This window comes from Ctenopharyngodon idella, chromosome 4 (genome assembly GCF_019924925.1).
Source record: "Ctenopharyngodon idella isolate HZGC_01 chromosome 4, HZGC01, whole genome shotgun sequence".
NCBI classification, from domain to species: Eukaryota; Metazoa; Chordata; class Actinopteri; order Cypriniformes; family Xenocyprididae; genus Ctenopharyngodon; species Ctenopharyngodon idella.
Genome location: NC_067223.1, coordinates 10978994 through 11000623, shown reverse-complemented (window position 1 = coordinate 11000623; position 21630 = coordinate 10978994). Strand labels below are relative to the sequence as shown.

The 21630-nt window shown below is 36.5% G+C and overlaps 3 protein-coding genes across 4 annotated transcripts; 1 reads left to right on the top strand and 2 right to left on the bottom strand.

The window, feature by feature from the left end:
- Positions 1–455: 455 nt before the first annotated feature.
- On the bottom strand, positions 456–8570 carry ccnc (cyclin C). Its single transcript, XM_051891307.1, has 12 exons — positions 8349–8570; positions 7709–7815; positions 6158–6242; positions 5966–6035; positions 5830–5881; positions 5239–5294; positions 4464–4499; positions 4287–4378; positions 3319–3386; positions 3093–3172; positions 2894–3012; positions 456–1886 (listed from the first exon to the last, which is right to left on the bottom strand). The coding sequence occupies exons 1-12, from the start codon at positions 8378–8380 to the stop codon at positions 1832–1834; spliced, it is 852 nt and encodes a 283-aa protein (XP_051747267.1). The 5' UTR covers positions 8381–8570; the 3' UTR covers positions 456–1831.
- A 761-nt stretch (positions 8571–9331) lies between these two features.
- Positions 9332–14370, top strand: ngs (notochord granular surface). Its single transcript, XM_051891263.1, has 11 exons — positions 9332–9624; positions 10595–10763; positions 10853–11002; positions 11115–11234; positions 11316–11411; positions 11581–11715; positions 11819–11929; positions 12016–12126; positions 13274–13398; positions 13717–13992; positions 14125–14370. The coding sequence occupies exons 1-11, from the start codon at positions 9362–9364 to the stop codon at positions 14210–14212; spliced, it is 1644 nt and encodes a 547-aa protein (XP_051747223.1). The 5' UTR covers positions 9332–9361; the 3' UTR covers positions 14213–14370.
- Positions 14371–14524: 154 nt separating this feature from the next.
- On the bottom strand, positions 14525–21242 carry pgm3 (phosphoglucomutase 3). Of its 2 annotated transcripts, none has more exons than XM_051890011.1 (13): positions 21125–21242; positions 20361–20569; positions 20102–20286; positions 19252–19319; positions 18904–19037; positions 17647–17842; positions 17263–17420; positions 17082–17165; positions 16882–16980; positions 16515–16634; positions 16016–16138; positions 15772–15945; positions 14525–15629 (listed from the first exon to the last, which is right to left on the bottom strand). In XM_051890011.1, the coding sequence occupies exons 2-13, from the start codon at positions 20565–20567 to the stop codon at positions 15540–15542; spliced, it is 1638 nt and encodes a 545-aa protein (XP_051745971.1). In that variant the 5' UTR covers positions 20568–20569; positions 21125–21242; the 3' UTR covers positions 14525–15539. The 2 variants fall into 2 exon arrangements, with proteins under 2 accessions (XP_051745971.1, XP_051745972.1); XM_051890012.1 differs by having other exon boundaries at positions 20361–20567; positions 21172–21217.
- Between the last annotated feature and the right edge of the window lie 388 nt (positions 21243–21630).

Sequence of the window (21630 nt, the reverse complement as noted above, 5' to 3'; positions counted from 1 at the left end):
AAAAATGACACCTCAGATTTATATTATATATTTATATAAAATGTTATAAATGTATAAAACTGAGGTTAGTACCTTTCAGCCATATATATATATATATAGACTATATATATATATATATATATATATATATATAGACTACACAGAATATACGTATATATATAAATATATAAATAAATATATATATATATATATAGACTATATATATATATATAGACTACACAGAATATACATATATATATAAATATATAAATAAATTATATATATATATATATATATATATATATATATATATAGTCTATGTATATTATATATAAAATGTTTGAGGTTTTAAATGATAAAATGCATATATTCAAAATTAAAGTATTTGCTAGGACAACTGAAGTGACTTAATACATTCACTGTTTATATAAAAAACAAAATATGTTTCTCTGAACCTAAAAAAAAAGATCAGACTATTTTTTTTTAACAGCAGCTTTATTCAATAAGGCTTCCGAACTGTTAGACAAAAAAAACAAACGAAAAAACAATGAGATAACACTCCAAGCCCTCTCACCCCCACAGTTCTCACATCATCAAATATATTTACAGGCAAATAATACATACATGGTGCCACATTTATGCTCATAGCAACACTCCTGCAGCACTGTTAAACATAGGACCACAGTGAGAGACAAAGCAAAAAACAAATGCCATTCAGAAAACAGCAAAACATCTACTTGTGGTAAAATCTTTTGAAGGTCTTTCTGCAAAGTTACATGTCCCCCAAACAAATGACGTGATGCTGATGATGGGAACTGATAACCACACCCAAGGTGGAGATCTTCACTGCCTAAATTAATCAATACATTTCTGTCCAAAACCCTCAAGATATTGGCTTGTCCTCCATTAAACTTGATGAATACATCAATTCAAAACAACAAAATGAAAGCAAAAGAAACAGCAATTGGGTAATGGCAAGTACACATAGCATAATCATACAGTAAATTTATAATAAGACAAAAATAATTTTAAAAAGTCAAGGGCTATATAAGGAAAGCATATTTACAAATGCATTTTGGGAGCTTATTGTGATCAACTCAACTATCTGTGTCACTTGTGCATTCTGACTCTCATCCACACGCGTGTCAAAGACAACATATCCAATCAGGATTTGATTACACAGTACAAGGGTTCAAAAAGATCGCCGTCACATAGCCCTGTGGCCAATCAGTTTACAGACAGCCACTTTGTAGAAAGGACTGATCCATTTCCCTGAGGAATACAAACTGTGATATGGTCAACGAGAGGCACGCATACAAATACATTTGCAATTAAACACACACACTCTCTCTCTCTCTCTCTTCGTCGCTCTCAGACACAGAAAATGATCAAGTTTTCTTTGTTCCCAAAGAGCATCCGTTGAAAGAAAGCTTTATGGGACTTTTCAAGGAAGTCAGGATCATCAACTTACAAGATCTGGGAAAACAGCACCTCTCTTAATCAATGCGTTTGTGTGTGTTTGTGTCCATAACATTCAACACTACAGCCTTAAGCTTGGCAACAGACTCTAAATCAAAGCAGATTTCCTATAGGTAAGCAGTCTGCTTTCCTCCTGCTCCTACAATGACATGGGCTGCTCTGATTGGTTGAAGGAAGGAGGTGGCATCATTCTATCTGCTCTGATTGGTGGAAGAACCCAGAGAAAAGAAAAGAGAGGACGTGTGTGCCAGGAATCTGTTTCCCCATGGTCATAAAACAATGTGCTTGTGAAAAGCAGCATTCAAATGTGCCAAAATGTGCTGTGTTTGCCTCTCCGAATCACTCTGCCTCAGGTCCTTCAGCAGGTGGTGCTCTAGGACTGACTGTAGGAGCTGTTTTGACTCCCGTTTGAGCTCTGGTCAGTCTCACTGTATTAAGAAGAGCAAGAAAATACAGGTGCAAGAGTGAGATGAGACAAAACAGGCTTAATAAAGGGCTTTTCTACTTTTCTAAAACTAAAAAAATATTTTAAAAATCATTTTCAGTAATTGAAATAAAGCTGTAATAAAATAATAAGTTTAATAATAATAATTAACAATTATGAATAATAATTAAAAAAAAATATTAAAAATATATATAAATATTAATACATTTTAAAAATGTAGTTATTAGAAATGTTGCCTGGACAACTGACTGAAATAAAATAAGCTTAAGTTAAAGAACTAAAACTAAAAATTCAATAAAAATGAAAGCTATACAGAAAAATAAAACAACAACAATAAAAATAAATAAATAAATAAATAAATAAAATAAATCACATTACAAAAACTCAAACTAAAATTAAACTGAAAACATAAAATATTAATAAATAATATAAAAGTAATTAAAGAATACTAAACTAACACTAGTCTTTAAAAGCAAAAAATGTGAATTTAACTTTTAAGTGTTATAAATAAAGTACAGAATTGTACTATAATTATCCAGGACACATTTTTTAAAGAATTTAAAGGGGCAGTAAGCGATTTCTGAGAAACATTTTTGATATCTGAAATCAACCCAAACACTCCCCTCCCTTCATCGCTCCACCCCCAAATGCACAAACATGCAATGGCAATGCATTGATGACTCTTTATCATAGCTGCAGCCTAGCAAGCAAAAAAAAAAAAAAAAAAATGGTGCTCAGTCGGGTCCACTTTCAACAGCGTTTCACAGAAATGGCTTACCGCACCTTTAAGAGTTGCAAAGACCTTATGGATATCTAGTGAATGAGCTCATTTGAAATAAAGAGTAATGAAATTAGCCTCTTTTCACAGTTTCTCTTTGCAGTGGTGAAATAAATAATAAACACCATGCTATTTCCATTTTAATTAAAATACTGTTGTGTGATTTTGATAACCGAGGTGTAAAGCGATTCATTCGCTGCAGTCTGTCTTACCTGTTAGGAGGGGGTTTGGGTTTGGGCACCTTGTTGAGCACAGCGGCCATTTCCTTTCTATCATCAAAGTTCTTCCACTGGTCATAGAGTTTCAGTATCACCCTGATGATCTCCAGGATCTGTTGCAGAAAAGCTCCAATGTTAATGTACTCTCACATGGGGAATAACGTCCACGGCAAGACAGCTGAATGTGTCTTACCTTCTCCATGTCAACTGACAGCTCAGCAAACCACTGCCTGGCATCTTTCTGCTGTACCACACATGCCACATGCAGGCAGGCTGGAGAAGGAAGGAGACAGCATCTGTAAGTCCGCTCACCAGTATGTGACAATTTGTTATGCAGCTATTCAGATCTAAAACTTCAAATTTTCTGCTGGCTTGCAAGCATAACCCTGTCGGAATGAGTGTAGAAAGTTTGGTCTTACCAAGTGCAATCATAAATGGGGGATAAAGTAGACACAGGTCCGTTCTGTAGGTGTCATTCACTATCCTCCTACAAACACAGAGACAGAACAATCACATCAGACATTCATGTTCACTTATCCAGCTTATTTTGCAACACGTAAGTGAATGTCATTATAGGTAAATAACTAGAAGACAAAAAACTGTAAAGCTATGACACCGGAAACCTCACACATTCTACAAATGGCCGCACCCGGACCCCATGATTTTTAATGGAATATTGCAGTGTTTATTATGAATGGTTTATCGGTGCACATCATTTTTTTAAATTCATATGCCCACCAAACATTTTTTCTTGTTCGAGAAGCCGTTTCACTTGGATATACGTCATAATAGGGAAGAAAAGACTATCGAAACTTTTGATTCATGACTTAAAAATAAGGTGGTTAGAAACCAAAAAGCTTTTTGGAGATGTACAGATTTAGCAGCAACAATTTCGTATAGCCAATCTTATCAGTATAAAGCAGGGGTCGGCAACCTTTGGCACGCAGGGTAATTGTTGGCACACGAGCAAAAGCGAGAGAGGCATTTTATTAAGTTAGAAGACATAAATAATATTAAAGTGTGAGAATTAAACTGTGCACGTCAATGAAAGCGAGCAGCTGACAAATCATTGAAAAATTGCTTCAGTGGAAATCAATGGAAAATTGCTTCAGAAATACTAATGCACTATTTCTATGTTACCAATCAAAAAAGTATGTATGTGATCGATGAAGTAATGTTTGAATGTTTAATTTTTGAACTTGTAAAATATGGTTGTGTGTATTTATAAATTTCCACATTGAATAACTAGGAAGCCTAAAGTGGCCGACACCTAGTATATAGTCTGGTCTAATTCTACATTTAGATGGCTTTATATTGACATATAAAGAAAAGTGTACAGTGGTTGTTTGTTTCGTCGTGCTGTCTGAAGCCACACACACTCCCTCACCAAGCCAGCGGCAGCAGCATGTCCTCCTGACCCATGTCTTGCACATACTGCAGTAATGGCCTGTAAGGGTGGTACACGATCAGACAGCAGTCCTAAAATAAAACAAAGCCAAACATCCATGAACACATGCTGAGAACAAACACCTAGACATGCTTCTGAAGAGGAATCAATACCAACCATGAGCTCCAGTAAGTAGAATTCACACTCCAAGATCTAGAGAAACAGAGAAAGGCATGAGTTCACTGTGAAATCATCACACTAACACGTTATGTGGACTAATTATCATCTTTCCCATTACAGTGATCCATAAACGTTCCTCTAGCACTCTAGACAGCCGAGATGTTTCCCTTACAACACCTGACCAGTGGCACGCTGAACAAATAACACTTATCACCAGCCCGAGACATGAGTTGACAAAACCAGAAGCCATTTATCACGATAATGAGACTTTCCTACGAAGGTGTCGGAAGCGTGAGGAATGTCACTCCTGATTTGGTGTCAGAAACTTGGTGACACTGAAGGCCGAATCATCACAGAACACAATCTCAGACTCTTGGCAAGCGTTTCCATCATATGAATCAGACAGTTACAAGAAGTTATTATCTAGATATCCAGTGACGCTGTCAGATTTCCAAAATCTTGATCTGGAGCAAAGTAATTCTGGTATCGCTTTATTTAACAGTGTCATCCTTGTTACACATGTTATAATTACATGCAAAGAAACCCTAACCCTAATACATGAAGTTAATTAATATTAATCAGTACTTGAATGCATAATTAGACTGTAACAAGGACACCTAAAAATAAAGTGTAATCGTAATTCTTTCAGCACAAACTATTCTCAGACTTGGACTGCAATATCAAGGCCATATGGTACAACTCGCACTCGCTTACATGCCAGATCAGTGTCTCATGAGTTTTCTGGTGTAGAAAGCACAGGAGTTTGACTCACATGATTCATTCTGAAGGGAAACTCCTTTGGAAAGGCATAAGAGAACCTTGTTTTCACTGTTACAAAAAGAGAATGAAATAATAAATCATCAAAAACAGATTTTATTATATTAGTATGAAATGATTACATGAATAAAGACCCGTTCACACCAAGAACGGATAATTATAATAGCTATAATAACTATCCACACCATAGTTATTCTATCGATATCATTCTGCTTATTATAAGCGTGCGCTGCAATTTTATCATCTGCAATCCTCAAGCTCTTTAAAGCAGAATGGATTCTGATTGGCTGTCAATCATTCATTAGTTCTGATAGTGATTCCAATGATATCGTTCCTCTGTGCCATTATTGTGGTGTGAATTCTGCTATACTTTTAGAATGATTTTTAGAACTATATCTTTATTGTTAGTGTTACAGTTATAGTCGTTGATGTGGACGGGCCTTAATGTAAGTCAGAAAGCCAAACCTTCCTGATACTGAAGGAATTTGGCAATTATGGCTAAAAACTCAACAACAAAAAACTACTTGCAATTTCTGTAGTAATATCTGCTACAGTTTGATGAGTTTGTAAAATATAAATCACTTACACACAGACGTTGCTGCTGAAATAAGGCGTGTGTTCGAAACAACACCAAATTCCTGTCAAGGACAGAATTTCCATTGATCAAAATTCAAACATGATGCATCTTTCAACAGAAATTCCTATACTGAGACAGTGTTTACCTCTACTTTAGAGGCCAGAAATACACATGTAGGGGCCATTAGCACAGGGTCTATGCTCTTCAGAGAGTACCTAAAAAGAAGACAAGAATCTACTTCAATCTATCAAAAATAGAACGGCTATCATTCTAGATTCTAGAGTATCAATCTGTATGGAGGAAATGAATGCTGTAACCATAGCAATGACCCACTCACCTGGCGTAGAAGCGCTTAAAGTAGACAGTTGCTGTGGCAATGACCTGCTGCCTGAGTTTCAAGTGTTCTCCCAAGGCTTGAATCACTGCCATGAGATGACAAATTAAACTATGTAAAGTGTTTAAAAGGAAAGGTTTATACCTATAGACTTTTAATTAACATTGCCTTAATATATATACCTTAAATTTCTGTATATGCATATACAGTTGCAAGAAAAAGTATGTGAACCACTTGCAGAATCTGTGAAAATGTTAATTTTAACAAAATAAGGGAGATAATACAAAATGCATGTTATTTTTTATTTAGTACTGTCCTGAGTAAGATATTTTACATAAAAGATGTTTACATATAATCCACAAGACAAATAAAATAGCTGAATTTATTAAAATAACCCCATTCATAAGTATGTGAACCATTGATTCTTAATACTGTGTGTGGTTACCTGGATGATCTACGACTGTTTTTTTGTTTTGTGATGGTTGTTCATGAGTCCCTTGTTTGTCCTGAGCAGTTAAACTGAGCTCTGTTCTTCAGAAAAAATCTCCAGGTCCTGCAGATTCTTCAGTTTTCCAGCATCTTTTGCATATTTGAACCCTTTACAACAGTGACTGAATGATTTTGAGATCCGTCTTTTCACATGGAGGACAACTGAGGGACTCAAACACAACTATTATAAAAGGTTCAAACATTCACTGATGCTCCAGAAGGAAACACGATGCATTAATAGATGGGGGGTGAAAACATTTGGAATTTGAAGGTCAAGGTAAATTGTATTTAATTTGTCTTCCGGGAAGTATTTTCTGTTGCTTCCGAAGGGCAGTACTAAATGAAAAAAAAAAATGATATTCAAGCGAAATAAGAAAAATTTGTACCTCTTCATCCTGTTCAAAAGTTTTCACCCCCCCAACTCTTAATGCATCGTGTTTCCTTCTGAAGCATCAGTGAATGTTTGAACCTTTTTTAATAGTTGTGTTTGAGTCCCTCAATTGTCCTCCACATGAAAAGATGGATCTCAAAATCATTCAATCACTGTTGTAAAGGGTTCAAATATGCAAAAGATGCTGGAAAACTGAAGAATTTTTGGGACCTGGAGATTTTTTCTGAAGAACAGAGCTCAGTTTAACTGTTCAGAACAAACAAGGGACTCATGAACAACCATCACACAACAAACAAACAGTCGTAGATCATCCAGGTAACCACACACAGTATTAAGAATCAGTGGTTCACATACTTTTGAACTGGGTCAATTTAATAAATACAGCTTTTTTTTTTTTGTCTTATGGATTATATGTAAAAATCTTTTATGTAAAATATCTTACTCAGGACAGTATTAAATAAAAAATAACATGCATTTTGTATGATCTCTCTTATTTTGTTAAAATTTTGCACATTTTCACAGATTCTGCAAGTGGTTCACATACTTTTTCTTGCAACTGTACATAAATATTATATTGCATATATGGTCTATAAATGCAGTTACATTCAGAACAGGCCTATTTTCACTCTACAATTCAGTTAGATAGGAGGATGATATATAATTTATCTCCAAACCATTGGCAAAAAATATCTGTAGCTTCCAGTACTCCTCCTCTGTGAGGAACTTGAGATCTTTCTGTCTCTCCTTCATCAGATCCTGTTTGTCCAGAACCCACTGTAGGCTGGTGAGAATAAGCACATCGAATACTTTCAATTTAGAAATCATAAATGAATACTAGCACACCAATCAACACAGCATCATTGCAGTGTATATTTAATAAACTCTTAACGTCAAAGAACAAATACATTAATCATATCCAAACTTCACATACGCATCAAAACATCACAACACTATACTAATTAAAAGTCTTAATATCAAATAAAGAGATGAAAAGAAACTCACGCCTTAAATAACACACATTTATCCAAATTATTCATAAATTAAATTCCTCTGTGTGTTTTTTTTTCAATCCAGAACCACTAGCCAGTCGGCTAAAGCTAATAATCCAGATATTTATACTGTTCAAACAATAAAAGTCATTGAATCTAGCTTCTATTCTTTATCATGGCATTAACCGAGATTTGGTAAATAGTTCGCTTTAATCAGCCAAATCCATTCATTTTAACGTTTTTATTTCTCTTCAGGTTCGCAGCAACACCTCTAGAAATACCTTTAATGCCCTCGATTTTTGCCACAAAACACGTCTCTACTTACTAATGTGAACTCTGCCAGAAGTTCCCTGCCATCTTGAAGTGTTTGAGGTAGAAAATAACCCTTAATGTGATGTTAAATTGTGTTTAAATAAAACGATGCTCTGATTAAATCAGACGAGGAGCGCGACACAAAAAACACTCCGTAGAATTTCAATGCGCAAAAGAAAACTGTCCGGGAGGAAGCAAACTGACACATCAGTTCCGGACAGATTCCGGCGCTCTTCTTGTTTTACTAATAAACATATGCGAGTTTATCAGTAAATTAAACTCCTTTATATAGTATAATATAATATAATATAATATAATATAATATAATATAATATAATATAATATAATATAATATAATATAATATAATATAATATAATATAATATAATAGCTCATTTTGTATAATTATTGTGAATTATATAATTTTGCTGTATTATTAATATAAATAGTTAATAATTAATATTAATAGTTATTAATTTAAATAGTTATATACATATATATATATATATATATATATATATATATATATATATAAACTATTTAAATGTAACAAACAATAGGATCTTATGTCACTTTAGATAGATAGATAGATAGATAGATAGATAGATAGATAGATAGATAGATAGATAGATAGATAGATAGATAGATAGATAGATAGATAGGCCTATATAATAATATGTAATTTATGTGTTTGTTTGTTTGTTTGTTTGTTTCCAGAACATAATAGTCTATTTGCTAGTGACTTCATAACGGCAATTTATGATAGCCTAATTATATCAGGATGTTCCTCCTTGATGAAGTCACTATACTTTAAATCTCCAAGTTTTTAGACAGTTTTACTGCAAAGAATTTCATTAATAAGGGACTCAGTCTTGCCATCTCCATTAGGAAAGCTCACTCCTCTATTTTTATCGTGGTAAAACTCTTCGCGGTGGCCCGTCAGATAGTTCAGAGAGGGGTTCGACTCTGTGTCAGACTAAGGCTCGACATTCCTCGGTCGGACAGCAGGTATAAAGCTCCATCATGAATGAGTGTGGACAGAACGCTTCTGTCGCATCTTTGGAGACGCGCAAGGACCATCACCTTCACCATGAGTTACAGCCCAGAAAGGATGTCATCTTACCGCCGTCACTTTGAGGGTGGCCTGACCTCGTCTTCCACGCTTCAGGTCCGGGTGTCCAGCCCTTCACCCACCCGCGGGGCCGCTCGCCACCGCTCCGCCAGTTACACCCGCAGCGGCACTATGGGGCGCAGGGCGCTCTCCGGATCCCGCAGATCACGCATGACCAGGTAAGTGGCCAATAGTGACCAAAAGAGATGTCCGGCCTAGGACAATTGACATCTTCACCCTTTATAATATAATTAAAATTTGTTAAAGATTTTGTTAGCGTATTGCATAGTTGTGCTTAGAGGCAATTGTTTTATTTGTGATAAGGCAATGAAACATGCCAAATTGTGCCGATATAACTTTTGGCTAGGCTGTCATGCAAAAAAAAAATATGAACACATGCAAAAACGAGAACCAACGAAATATTAATAACTGATTATGTTGCAGTAAATGTATGCTTATTCCTGTGAGTTTTTTTTTTTTTTTTTTTTTTTTTTTTGCATAGTAAAATAAAACTTGTAGCTAGTTTGCCTTTTTTGCTAAATAATTTTGTCAGAAAAATACCTTAACCAAGTTTAGTGTTTTGTTCTTCCCTAATTTTTAAAATATTTTAATATATAGGCTATAAAATAGTTTCCTCACATTTTGATGGTTTAATTGAACTTGTAGGGTCATTAAAAACAATTATCCCCTCCGACATCACCTTTTTTAACTACTATAATATAATATAATATAATATAATATAATCATTAACTAAAACCAAACCACAAAAAAATTACTTGAAATAAAATAAACATTTACAGAAATTAAATAAAATATAAAAAAAAAAAACGTATAAAAATAAAATCTAAATCCAAATTTTAACAATAACTATTATAGTAGGCTATATGATACTAAACAAACACTGTTAGTGTTAAATTAACATTGCCAGTGTTTATATAATCCACACCGGATTATATAAACACTGGGTGACACTGGAAGTGTTAATTTAACACTGGCTGTGTGGCTATAATAAGCCATAATATATATATATATATATATAATAACCTTTATTACATTTATTTTATCAAATAGCTTGTATTTTGCATTATTAATTTTTTCAAAATAAAAAATAATAAATGTTATAAATGCATGTTTTGTTTTCCTCTACAGCAGTGTTAGTATGGGAACGCTGTGTCTGGGCATGGGTTTTGGGGTTGCAGGAGGTGCTGTGGATCTGGACGCTGCCGCAGCTGAGAACCAGGCTTTCCTCAGCACACGCACCAGTGAGAGAAAGGAGATGGTTGCCCTGAATGACCGCCTGGCTGTATACATTGAGAAGGTAAGACACTTTACATTACTTGCTCTTTTGGTTTCTCTATGGTGCCCATTCTAAAGACAGCCCTGTGAGTTTTGGTGTGGCTGTTGCAGGTACGTTCTCTGGAGCAGAGCAACAAGCTGCTGGAGGCAGAAATTGATGCCATCAAGGGTCACTATGTGAAGCCGTCCGGCCTGCGACTGCTCTATGAGGAGCAGCTGAGGGAGCTGAGGAGGATTGCTGACCAGATGAAAGTCCAGCGGGTGAGAGATGGACCACAGGGCAATTATGCCTTACTCACTTACACATGTACACCATAACTCTCACTCATCTCTAGCAACGATTTCCATGATAACTGCCTCTGTGCCCTTGTAGGACCTGGCAGTAGCAGCAAAGGATGCCATGGCAGGTCAGTTGGAAATGCTGAAGGTCAAATACGAGGAAGCTTTGGAGGCCAGAAAGAAGGCAGAGCTTGAGATTGAAGCCTTCAGACCGGTAAGTTCCAACTAAATACAGAAAGTGTAATATCACTTGGATTTACATAATGATGGGGTCCAAACTCCCTCTGTCTGCTAGGATGTGGATGCAGCCACATCCGCCCGAATTGCCTTGGAAAAACGACTGGAAAACCTAGAAGTGGAGCTTGAGTTCCTACAGAGGATTCACAAAAAGGTTTACATATCATTATGGAATCTGCATCACAGTACAGATTGCTAAATTTAATTGTCATTTGGTAGTAATTGAATCATTAAAGGATATTGTGAAATAGCCTTCAATCACTAGGTTTAATAGTAAATAATTGAATTAATTTTTGAATTGATCAACATTTTCTGTATGTCAGGAAATCGAGGAGTTGATGGCTCAGATTTATGGATCTGTGGCTAAGGTAGATGTGGCATTCTCTTTGCCCGATCTGGCCTCCGCTCTCAAACAGATCCAGGCTCAATATGACAGCATCGCCGCCCAAAACCTGCAGGTAATCAGGACAGGCTGCAAATAAACCTCATCATCCCTGATACTCTGATACTGCCCTTCGGCGCTCACTTCTGCTCATGTTTTTCCCGACCGGTGTTCACTAGGAAATGGACGCCTGGTACAAAGCGAAGTTCCAAGATCTAAACAAAGCAACATCACGGCACATGGAAACAGCGAGGAGTGTCAGAGAAGAAATCACAGCTTATAAGAGAGAGGTGTGGAAAACAGTGTTTTCCTCTGCTGTGCATAATGAAAACACCAAACTCTACGGCCTTATAATTTAATGTGTATGTGTTTGCAGGTCCAGAATAAACAGAGAGAACTGGAAGCTCTTAAAAACAGGAATGAAGCACTGCTGCTCCAGATCAAAGAAGCCCAGGAGAAACACAGGCAGGAGGAGGAGGAGCTACTGGTAAAGACACGCCCCCTTCAACATAAAGAGAAAGTCACAGTGGCTGCGTCTGAAATCATATACTCTCCATAATAGGCAGTGCTGGGGAAAGTTACTTTTAAAAGTAATGCATTACAATATTGTGTTACTCCTGAAAAGTAACTAATTGCGTTACTTAGTTACTTTTTATGGAAGTAATGTGTTACATTGCTTTTGTGTTACTTTTTTTATCTGGTCTTTTTATAACAAGAAAAAAGTTCTATTTTTGGTAAATGTAAAGGTATAAGTAATCCATTACTTTACTAGTTACTTGAAAAAGTAATCTGATTACGTTACTCGTGTTACTTGTAATGCGCTACCCCCAACACTGAAAATAGGTACTTCTTTTAAATAAGTAATTACTTCGCAACCGTTAAAAAAGTATGTTCTATATAACATTAATGTATGTAGTATGAATGAAGTCCAGACGTACTACATTCGTAATGTTGTAATTGTCATGTGACCAACCAGCATCAGTTGTGCCGCTTCACTGCCATTCACAAATTCTCTCCCGTTGCCTCATGGGATTGTAAAGTGTCCATCAGCTGCACACTTAAGAAGTAGTTAGTCATCCAGGTACTTTTTGCTTACTGTGAATTCGGACATACTACTCTTTTGACATATGTCATTTTCGCCTACTTAAAAATTAATGTTCTTTATTGGCATTGATGCTTCCATAAAGAACCTTTAACAGCCTTGGAACTTTTCCACTGCACAAAAGGTTCTTCTAGTGGAAAAACGTTCTTTAGATCATTAAAATGTTCTAAATGTCCTTCTAAGAACTGTTCACTGAAAGGTTCTTTGAGGAACTAAAAATGGTTCTTCTATGGCATCACTGCAAAAAAACATTTGTTTTTAAGAGTGTATATTATAGGGAAGGGAAGTGTGCAATTTTGGATGCAGCCAGTCAAACTTATAAACTTAAAAGTCTTCGAGCACAGAATATCATTGAGACATCATTGAAATCACTGGGCCATCAAGCAACCACCCTGCAAACTCTAGCACCCACCCAAAATGCTTTAACAACAACATAGCAACATGCTAAAATCCCTTAGAACATCTTTGCACGATCAAGCTACACTCACAAAATCAAGTTCATTTAAAGATCTCACTAATTCATGTGTCATAGAACCGTATAGAGACCCTAAAGGAGGAACTGAAGTCTATTAAGGGGAAGATTGCACTGCTGCTGAGAGAATATCAGGATCTGCTCAACATTAAGATGTCGCTGGAGATTGAAATCACCACATACAGGTACTGCACTTCTGCCATTGAACGAGCAATACAGTGCTGCAGTGATAATGTATTTTTGAAGGCCAATCCAGAAGTTATCATCACCCTGGTTCCCTCGACAAAAACGCAATAGGATTTTTTCATTGGCTTTTGGATTTTTGCAATAAGCTCTGTGACCAACAAGAGTTTATGATTCTTACAAGTTTTGTTCATCATGATAAATCTTCAAAAACTAACACAACTTTTATGAATTTGAGCACCACTGTTCTATATAGAAGTTCCCTACTGAACCTTTTTTCTTAGAGTGTAACTCATTTTGCTTTGGCTCTGGCTCTGCAGGAAGCTGATAGAGGGAGAAGACAGTCGCTTATCCAGCATGGTGGATGGTCTGTCTCTCTTGAGCGTGAGCGCAGGAATGGTCAGCAGCGTTTCTGGGGCAGTACTCAGCTCGACAGGAGCCCACAGTCAAGGTGTCAGTGGAGCGGTGAGCTCAACCGCCTCAGAGAAGATGGTCTCCAGCAGCTCAATAGTCAACCACAACCATCACGAGTCTGTGGAGGAGTTCAGCCATGAACAGGCTGTGGAGATGACGGAGAGGAAGACGGTCCTCATTAGGTACAAGTAAACCTGCTCTACTATAATACCACAAAAAAGTTGTAAGTTAGTATATTAAAAGGCAGTTAAAATACATGTAAATGTTTCTTGATGTTGTTCCAGAAGCTAATGCCCATTTCTCTTTGGTTGCAGAACAGTTAAGACAGATGAGGACACGATTCAAAGGGACACAGAAGAACGCACCATCACCATCTCTGGCGCTGCAGATGAGAACGACTGAATTAGACCCTTGCATTAGAGTCATGAGGCCTCGTCCCAAACCTCCAAAGTTATGTGTCACGTTCTGCCATCATCCTTTATTACCTACTTTGTGCTTTGACTAATCTGCTATTACAGCATGTATTAAGCATTTAACTGTTATCTGATTCATCAATACAAATAAAGCTTGATTGCACAGCATTTGTTTTTCCAAATGTTTTAGTACGGTTGTTCTGTGTCCGAAGTGCTTATATGGCACACAAAGAGAATCAATGCTTTAACATGGAAAGAAAAGTAGACTTTTTACAGCAAGAGTCAAAGAAACCACCAAAACGATGGTGCTAAAATATTTATTTAATTAATTTTCTAAGAATTAGAGCTAAAAACATTAGTATAAAATCACATGATGCTACATACAGTCCAGTATGCATTACAGTTTAAATCTAACTCACCTGAACTGTATTTTATTTAGTAAACAAGGCTTTTATTGCAGAGCTGCCTCGTGTTGATTGCACATACACTATCATTCAAAAGTTTAGGGTTAGTACGATTTTTTTAGAGAAATTAATATTTTTATTCAGCAAGATGCATTTAATCAAAAGTTACAACTTACATTACAAAAAATTTCGATTTCAAACAAACACTGTTCTTTCGAACTTTCCATTCATCAAAGATTCCTCAAAAAAATGTATCATAGTTTCCACAAAAATATGAAGCAGCACAACTGTTTTCAACATTGATAATAATAAGAAATATTTCTTGAGCAGCAAATCAGCATATTAGAATGATTTCTGAAGGATCATGTGACACTGAAGAGTAATGATGCTGAAAATTCAGCTTTGTCATCACAAGAAGAAATTATTTTTTAAAATATATTCAAATAGAAAAGAGTTATTATAATTTGACATAATATTTCAGAATTGTTGTATTTTTTTAATCCAATAAATTCAGCCTTGGTGAGATTTCTTTCAAAAACATTAAAAAAAAATCTTACCAACACCAAACTTTTGAACAGTAGTGCAATTGTCATTTCTTCCTCTATTATTAATATGGCAGGTAAATTGAAAAGATTTGGCAAAACTGAAAAATGCATTTTATACAGTTGTCTGATGAAATGCGCGTGAAGAAATATTCACATGGATCATGGTTTAACATTCCCACATAATCATACACTTCCATTTATAAAGATTGTTTGTAATTCATACAGTACAAGAGTAAACTATCAACATTTGTTATCTTCCAAAACATTTGTTAGTGCCACAAAAAATATAGTTTACAGTATTTATTATATTGACATGATTTGATTGCATGAATTCACATTGACTGCTTGCATGAATGTGCTTGCACGATTAGTGTAAAGGTTTAGGCTCATCTCCGACTCCTCCAGCGAGACGATACACAGCCAAGCTGACCTCATGAGCCAGATTATCAGCACTTTCCTGTAAATAAACACATTAAAAAAAACACATAAAAATGAGACCAAGCCTCTTCTCATCAACTAACGATTGGTCGACTATTAGGCAGCCCCCTAGTGATATGCAAGAAAAAGTGCGCATAATGACACCAGCAGTGTGTGTGTACCTGCGTGTCAGCCTCAGCATAGACCCGGACCACATCTTCGGTTCCAGATGGTCTGACGAAGGACCGAGCGTTTTTGTACTTCTTGACAAGCGAGTCGATGGCCTCCTGCAGACCCTCTGGAGTCACGGCCTTCCTCTCTGCGTCTGTCGTATTTATGACACGCCGGTCTGACACCTGCAGAGTACAGCAGTTAAAACACATATACGCTTACTCTCAAACCTCACAAACACACACAAGTACACACCGTGACTTTAAGTTGGCGGTTGGGCAGGTCTGTGTAAATTGCGTCCCAGTCTTGTACAGACATCCCTCTGATGGCCAACACAGCTTCAATCACTAGCATATCTGAGATAGCGTCTCCAACCGTCTGCAGAAGAGAGTGAGGGAGTTAAAGGAATAGTTCACCCAAAATGAAAATTATCCCATGATTTACTCACCCTCAAGCCATCCTAGGTGTATATCTTCTTTCAGACAAACACAATCGGAAATATATTTAAAAATATCCTGGCTTTATAATGGTAGTTATAATGGTTTTGAATCCCAAAAAAATGCATCCATCCATTATAAAAATAATCCATACTGCTCCAGGGGGCTAATAAAGGTCTGGGATGGCTTGAGGGTGAGTAAATCATGGGATAATTTTCATTTTTGGGTGAACTATCCCTTTAAGTAAAGAGAATTTCACCTAATTTTATATCTATAAGGCATCTGATGATATAGTTTGATGGTGTATGTTTTTATACCTGGTTGATCAGATTGACTGTGTTCTCCAGGATTTTTACAGCACGTTTTCTCTCATCATTGGTGTTCTGGTCTTTCACCAGCTCCAAAATCTGTTTCTGTGCTGCTTTGCTGAACAAAACCTGAAACATATCAGCAAAAAAAAAAAAACACTAGTAAAACCCATCAAAACACACAATAATCACCCACTTTAAAGAGGACCTAGTATGCCCTTTTACAAGTTTTTCATGCTTGAATGTTCAAAAAACTCCTTATTTATCACATATTTGACATTGTTGCAGAAGCCCTTTCCCCTTTTTAAAAAAAGCGCAATGCGCTCTGATTGGTTGGTTAGACCAGTGCGTTGTGATTATTTTGCAGTGAACTCACAGTTCCATGTCCGTTGGCCTCAAAATACACTCCAATATCATATTCCTGTGCCGCATGATGTAGGTGCTTCACTCCTGTTTTCGTACAGCATACTGTGACCTGTGGGGAGGTCAAAGGTCACCTTAACATCTCATAAACACTGAGTTTAAGCATAAATTGAAGAGTACTATAGTAACAGCACATATTTCAAAGAACATCACCTTCATGACGTCCTCCAAGTAGCGGGTTGAGCTCCCATTAGCATATGCTGTCTGGACAACAGCAATCTGTAAATTCAACCCAGCCTGAACACACACACACACACACATAGATAAAATTTATGTCTGAATTTAAATTTGGAAGTGGTAATTTCATTCAAGACCTTATTCGGGTGTGTAGAACCTGTGTGAGCAGCTCTTTGAGATATGTGCTGATTAGAGTAGCAATTTTGTCTCCGTCCAGGAGATGGAAGCGGCCCTTAGAGTCGGTGTAATAGTAAACAATGCGATCGGCATCGCCATCGAACGAGCAGCAGCGTTCACCTGCTGCCATACATACACCTGGAGAGAAAAAATGGGGGATTTCTGTAAGAACAGATAATTTAGTGTTTTCAAGGCTTCTCTCATTATATCGTATAAGAAACTCTCGGATTATACAAACACAAATATTTCATCATCTTTTCATCTCATATGAAAGGGTTTTTCCCAGCTGGGATTAGAGGTGCTTTTTTCTCATGGGATGCTCAAAGGACAATGTATTTACACCGGTCAAAAAGTTCTGACAGACCTTGAGGAGCTTTCTGCTGGACTTTGACGTAATCTGCTCCACACAAGTGGTTGAGTTTCCCGTTGCTGCCATCATTTGAAAGCACGACCTGCAGTTCGGAGCGTAGAAACGGCTCCATTTCTCTCATCTTCAATGCACCGATACCATTGGCTCCATCCACCAGAAGCTTCTTCTGATCATCGGTGCGATTTGGGACCTTTGGAGTACAAACAGGGAAACACTTAATGCTAAAAAAAAAACAGGATCATTAAAGTGCACCTATTATCCTTTTTCAGATATTACCTTTCATGTAGTGTGTGTTATAGCTGTTTGTGAATGTAAAAGGTCTGCAATGTTTCAAAGATCAAAGCGCATGATAAATAGAGTTATTGTCTCCCAGAAGAAAGAAGCAATTCTGGAATGAGTCGTCACTAATTCTAGTCTTACTTCCTGCACAAACCTACGTTGGTTTGTCGTAAATTTCCATAATGCCAGCCTATGGTCTTTACTGGCTGTTTCAACTACGTTATAATGACCATTTATGTTTGTGCAGTATTAGTTAGCTTATGTACTAGCATAGCAAACAGATATTAATTAATGGATAATCAAGTGTAAGAAATTACTTTCAGTTGGTTTTATTATGCACTAATTTGTTTTCTTACGCATTATATAGTAAGCTATATATGTATTTTAAATTAATATAATTCGTATATACTTAGGATAATCATTATCTGACAGTTTGTGGAGACCCGATTTCGAGGGAGGACCCGATTTGTCATGACACAAACGTCTACTTTGACCTGCCCTCAAACACTGTAGTTGTAGCTGAGACTGGAAAAGTTTGGTTTGTGTTGCCGAGAAGACGCTGTTTTCTGTGCTGCCAAAGCAAATTCACTTTGCATGCACTCACGCTCAAATTGATACGGTAAAACTGACACCATCTTTACTGTTCGTATCACTGTGTATCAAGTGCTGAGCAGCTAAAATTCAGATATGGGAATAAGCGTTTCGTTTACAACACACGCTACAAGTGGTAGACCAATCAAAACAGACTGGGCCATCTGACCAATCAGAGCAGAGTAAGCTCATGGAAAGGAGGGGTTTAGAGAAACACTGTGAGAAAAGAGGTGATGCTGCAATGTATATTATGTGTTTTTTGACCTTGGATGCATGTAAACCTATTGTAGTAGACCTCCAAAACAAAATGAGGAATCTTTATAATAGCATAATAGGGGCACTATAGTGTTTGGAGATCAGAAGCTTGTATGTCGCTCTTACGTTCTGGGTGAGCTGAAGGAAAGCCTGTGAGAGTTTCTGGTAGTAGCCCTCAACAGTGGGACTGCCGTAACAGCCATTTGTGTTGCAACAGCACACCATATAATGCAGCTGAGGAGTGGTGACCAGACCATAGTCTTAAAAAGAAACACACACCCACGATCAACAACAGAATAACCAACAGAGCAATTCATCAACCTTTGTACTGTCATATCTCTGGGTAAACCAACTGTAGTTACACTCTAAAAAATAATGCAAAGGCAAGACTACTTTAAATTTCTGAAATGAGCTTCAAGCAAAGTAATTCATGTCATTAAGTTTTGTAATAATGTAAGGAACTCATGAACTTACCACGAGTTTTGCCTCCCAAACTGGAAACGCCATCCAATACAGCCTGAGCAAGACTGACACTGCTTGGTCTAAATAAAACAATCAAAGAGAAATAAAAGGTAACACTTCAATGCTTCGATAGTCCACTATAGGCATTCTACTAACTATAAGTAACTTTGCAACTACATGTCAGCTAACTCTCATTAGAGTATTAGTAGACTGTCTGCTCAATATCTGCTAACACTTTATTGTGATGATCGCCAACAGACATTCAACTATGAGTAACTCTGCAACTTATTCTACTAACCCTAACAGTCTACTAATGCTCTAATGAGAGTTAGTAGACATTTAGTTGCAAAGTTACTTATTGATAAAAGTGGACAACAAAAAGCCAAATAAATCACTATTGATATATATACAGTTATATATCTGTTCATGTAATACTTTAAATAGCTGTATTAATGTATGAAATGTGTAACCTTTGGTTATGTATGAAGGTTTTGGGAAATGTTGCCTTAAGTAACTTTTTTCAAGATTAAACCTAGCAGTGATGCTTATTATTATTATAATTAAAGAACGGGTAGGTATTATAAGCTAAGGCTTCAGCTTACCTTTTTCAGCTAATAATGTATAACTAAATGTGTATGAGGACCAAAATAAATCCTGATAATGATGATGATGATTACAATAAGCATGACCACTTTCAGCTGCACTAGCTGGAACATTTTCAGACTGTGAAACATCTGTTGTCAGTTTTTTGACTTGATCTACTGGCTTGGCCACTATGAAGTCTACAGGTTTGGTAGCTTCTCTTGTACTTAAGTTTTCAGTTGTGGCAGTTGCCTGCTGTGTAAACAGAAGCCAGGCTTACCTGGTGTCTTTGCCGACGTAGACACTCGCTGGTTCACTCATGCTGATGTCCTCTTTCTCAATTACATCTTTCAGAGCTTTGAGGAGAGAGTCCTGCTCGGCGTTAGCTAGCTGTGTGGCGTATCCCTCCCATACCTCTGTCACCATTTCCCCCATGGGGTCGATTAGCTTCACCCCATTGTCTTCCTGAAAAAGACGATAACGTTGCAGCAACATCCTCGGAAAGTGAATTGACTGTAAATAATGGGTGCATTTCTAACCTCTGGGTTATGGGAGGCAGTCACCATGACTCCGATGGTGGATTTAGTCTTTTTGGACCTCAGAGTTGCCAATAGCCCCATGCGGAACATGATGTGGTCCAGATGTTTGGCGTTAGTGCGGAATCCAGCTGTGCCGTACTGCAATGTCAGCCCCTCCGGCTTAGGATGCAGCTTGGACTTCTGGGATACCTCCTCAAACTGAGCCATCTCTTAAAACAAAGACAAAAATAACTCAATGTAACATTAGTTTGATTTAGTTCAATTATATATTCTGCTTTCACATTTACAACTTTCATAACAGGATCACACACTGATTGACATTAAACCATCATTGCATATAAGAATCATAAGCATGCGCTTCATGCATTGATAGGTTTGAACTATAAACATGAAAAATGTTAAAAAACCCAATACAGTTTGTGATTTAAAGTGCACATACTTTCATTAAAAACTGCAATAATCAAACCAATAATCATCCAATCAATCATTAGCAGCAAGTAATTTGTCTGTTCCAAGTAATTTATCCCAGCAATATAAACGAACTGAACAATAAAACATGCACACTAACAGATATAAATAGATGTAAACATAATCATAATTACATTATTACAGTTGTTAAAATATTCAAAACAACTTAATTCAATCTGAAATGAATGAATGAATCTTCTAATCACACAACTGCAACACATTATCCAGGCTTGCAAACGAAAACAAGACACATGCTAACTAATTAAGAGTTCTTGTTATTTAAATGGGTTGTTTACCATTAAATCAGTTAAATATGATGACAGTTGATGAAGATAACACTCACTCTGCTGTTTCTGCGGCTGAAGAGCTTTTGCGCAGAACTTCCTACTTCCCTGATTACGTGGCTACAGTGACGTTCGTTGCCACGCCCCCTCTCCTGACGTAAAAAGGAACTATTTGCATATTTTAACCAAATCGGTTTAACCCAATCAAAGATCAAAGTCAATCTGTAATAATTATATTAAAAGCTTGCAGTATGTGTTAATTTAGAATGTTCATTCTTATTCCTGAGATACTGAGGTTTATCATAATAACAGTATTTCTAAATAAGAGTTCCAATCACAGATATAATAAATATTAAATAAATTAAAATACATTATACTATATTATTATTAATTATATTATATTTAATATTATGTCAATATTTTATTATTTTGTAAATATAATTATGTTTTATTATATATATTCGGCTCTAGATTTTTGTTTGTTTGTTTTGTTTTTTGGAGTTCAGCTGTGTAAACAT

Bases quoted from the DNA above. Each gene is read 5' to 3' on its own strand.
- ccnc (XM_051891307.1), bottom strand. From the start codon at position 8,380: ATGGCAGGGAACTTCTGGCAGAGTTCACATTA. The intron at 5,295-5,829 runs GTAAGTGATTTA...TTTTTGTAACAG, and splicing joins TTCAGCAGCAACGTCTGTGT to TGAAAACAAGGTTCTCTTAT. The intron at 4,379-4,463 runs GTTGGTATTGAT...GTTTTATTTTAG, and splicing joins TCTACTTACTGGAGCTCATG to GACTGCTGTCTGATCGTGTA.
- ngs (XM_051891263.1), top strand. From the start codon at position 9,362: ATGAGTGTGGACAGAACGCTTCTGTCGCATCTTTGGAGACGCGCAAGG. The intron at 10,764-10,852 runs GTAAGACACTTT...TGGCTGTTGCAG, and splicing joins TGGCTGTATACATTGAGAAG to GTACGTTCTCTGGAGCAGAG. The intron at 11,930-12,015 runs GTGTGGAAAACA...ATGTGTTTGCAG, and splicing joins TCACAGCTTATAAGAGAGAG to GTCCAGAATAAACAGAGAGA.
- pgm3 (XM_051890011.1), bottom strand. From the start codon at position 20,567: ATGGCTCAGTTTGAGGAGGTATCCCAGAAGTCCAAGCTGCATCCTAAG. The intron at 17,166-17,262 runs GTTCTACACACC...GTGTGTGTTCAG, and splicing joins TCAAAGAGCTGCTCACACAG to GCTGGGTTGAATTTACAGAT. The intron at 15,630-15,771 runs GTACACACACAC...GTTTATTTACAG, and splicing joins ATGCTGAGGCTGACACGCAG to GAAAGTGCTGATAATCTGGC.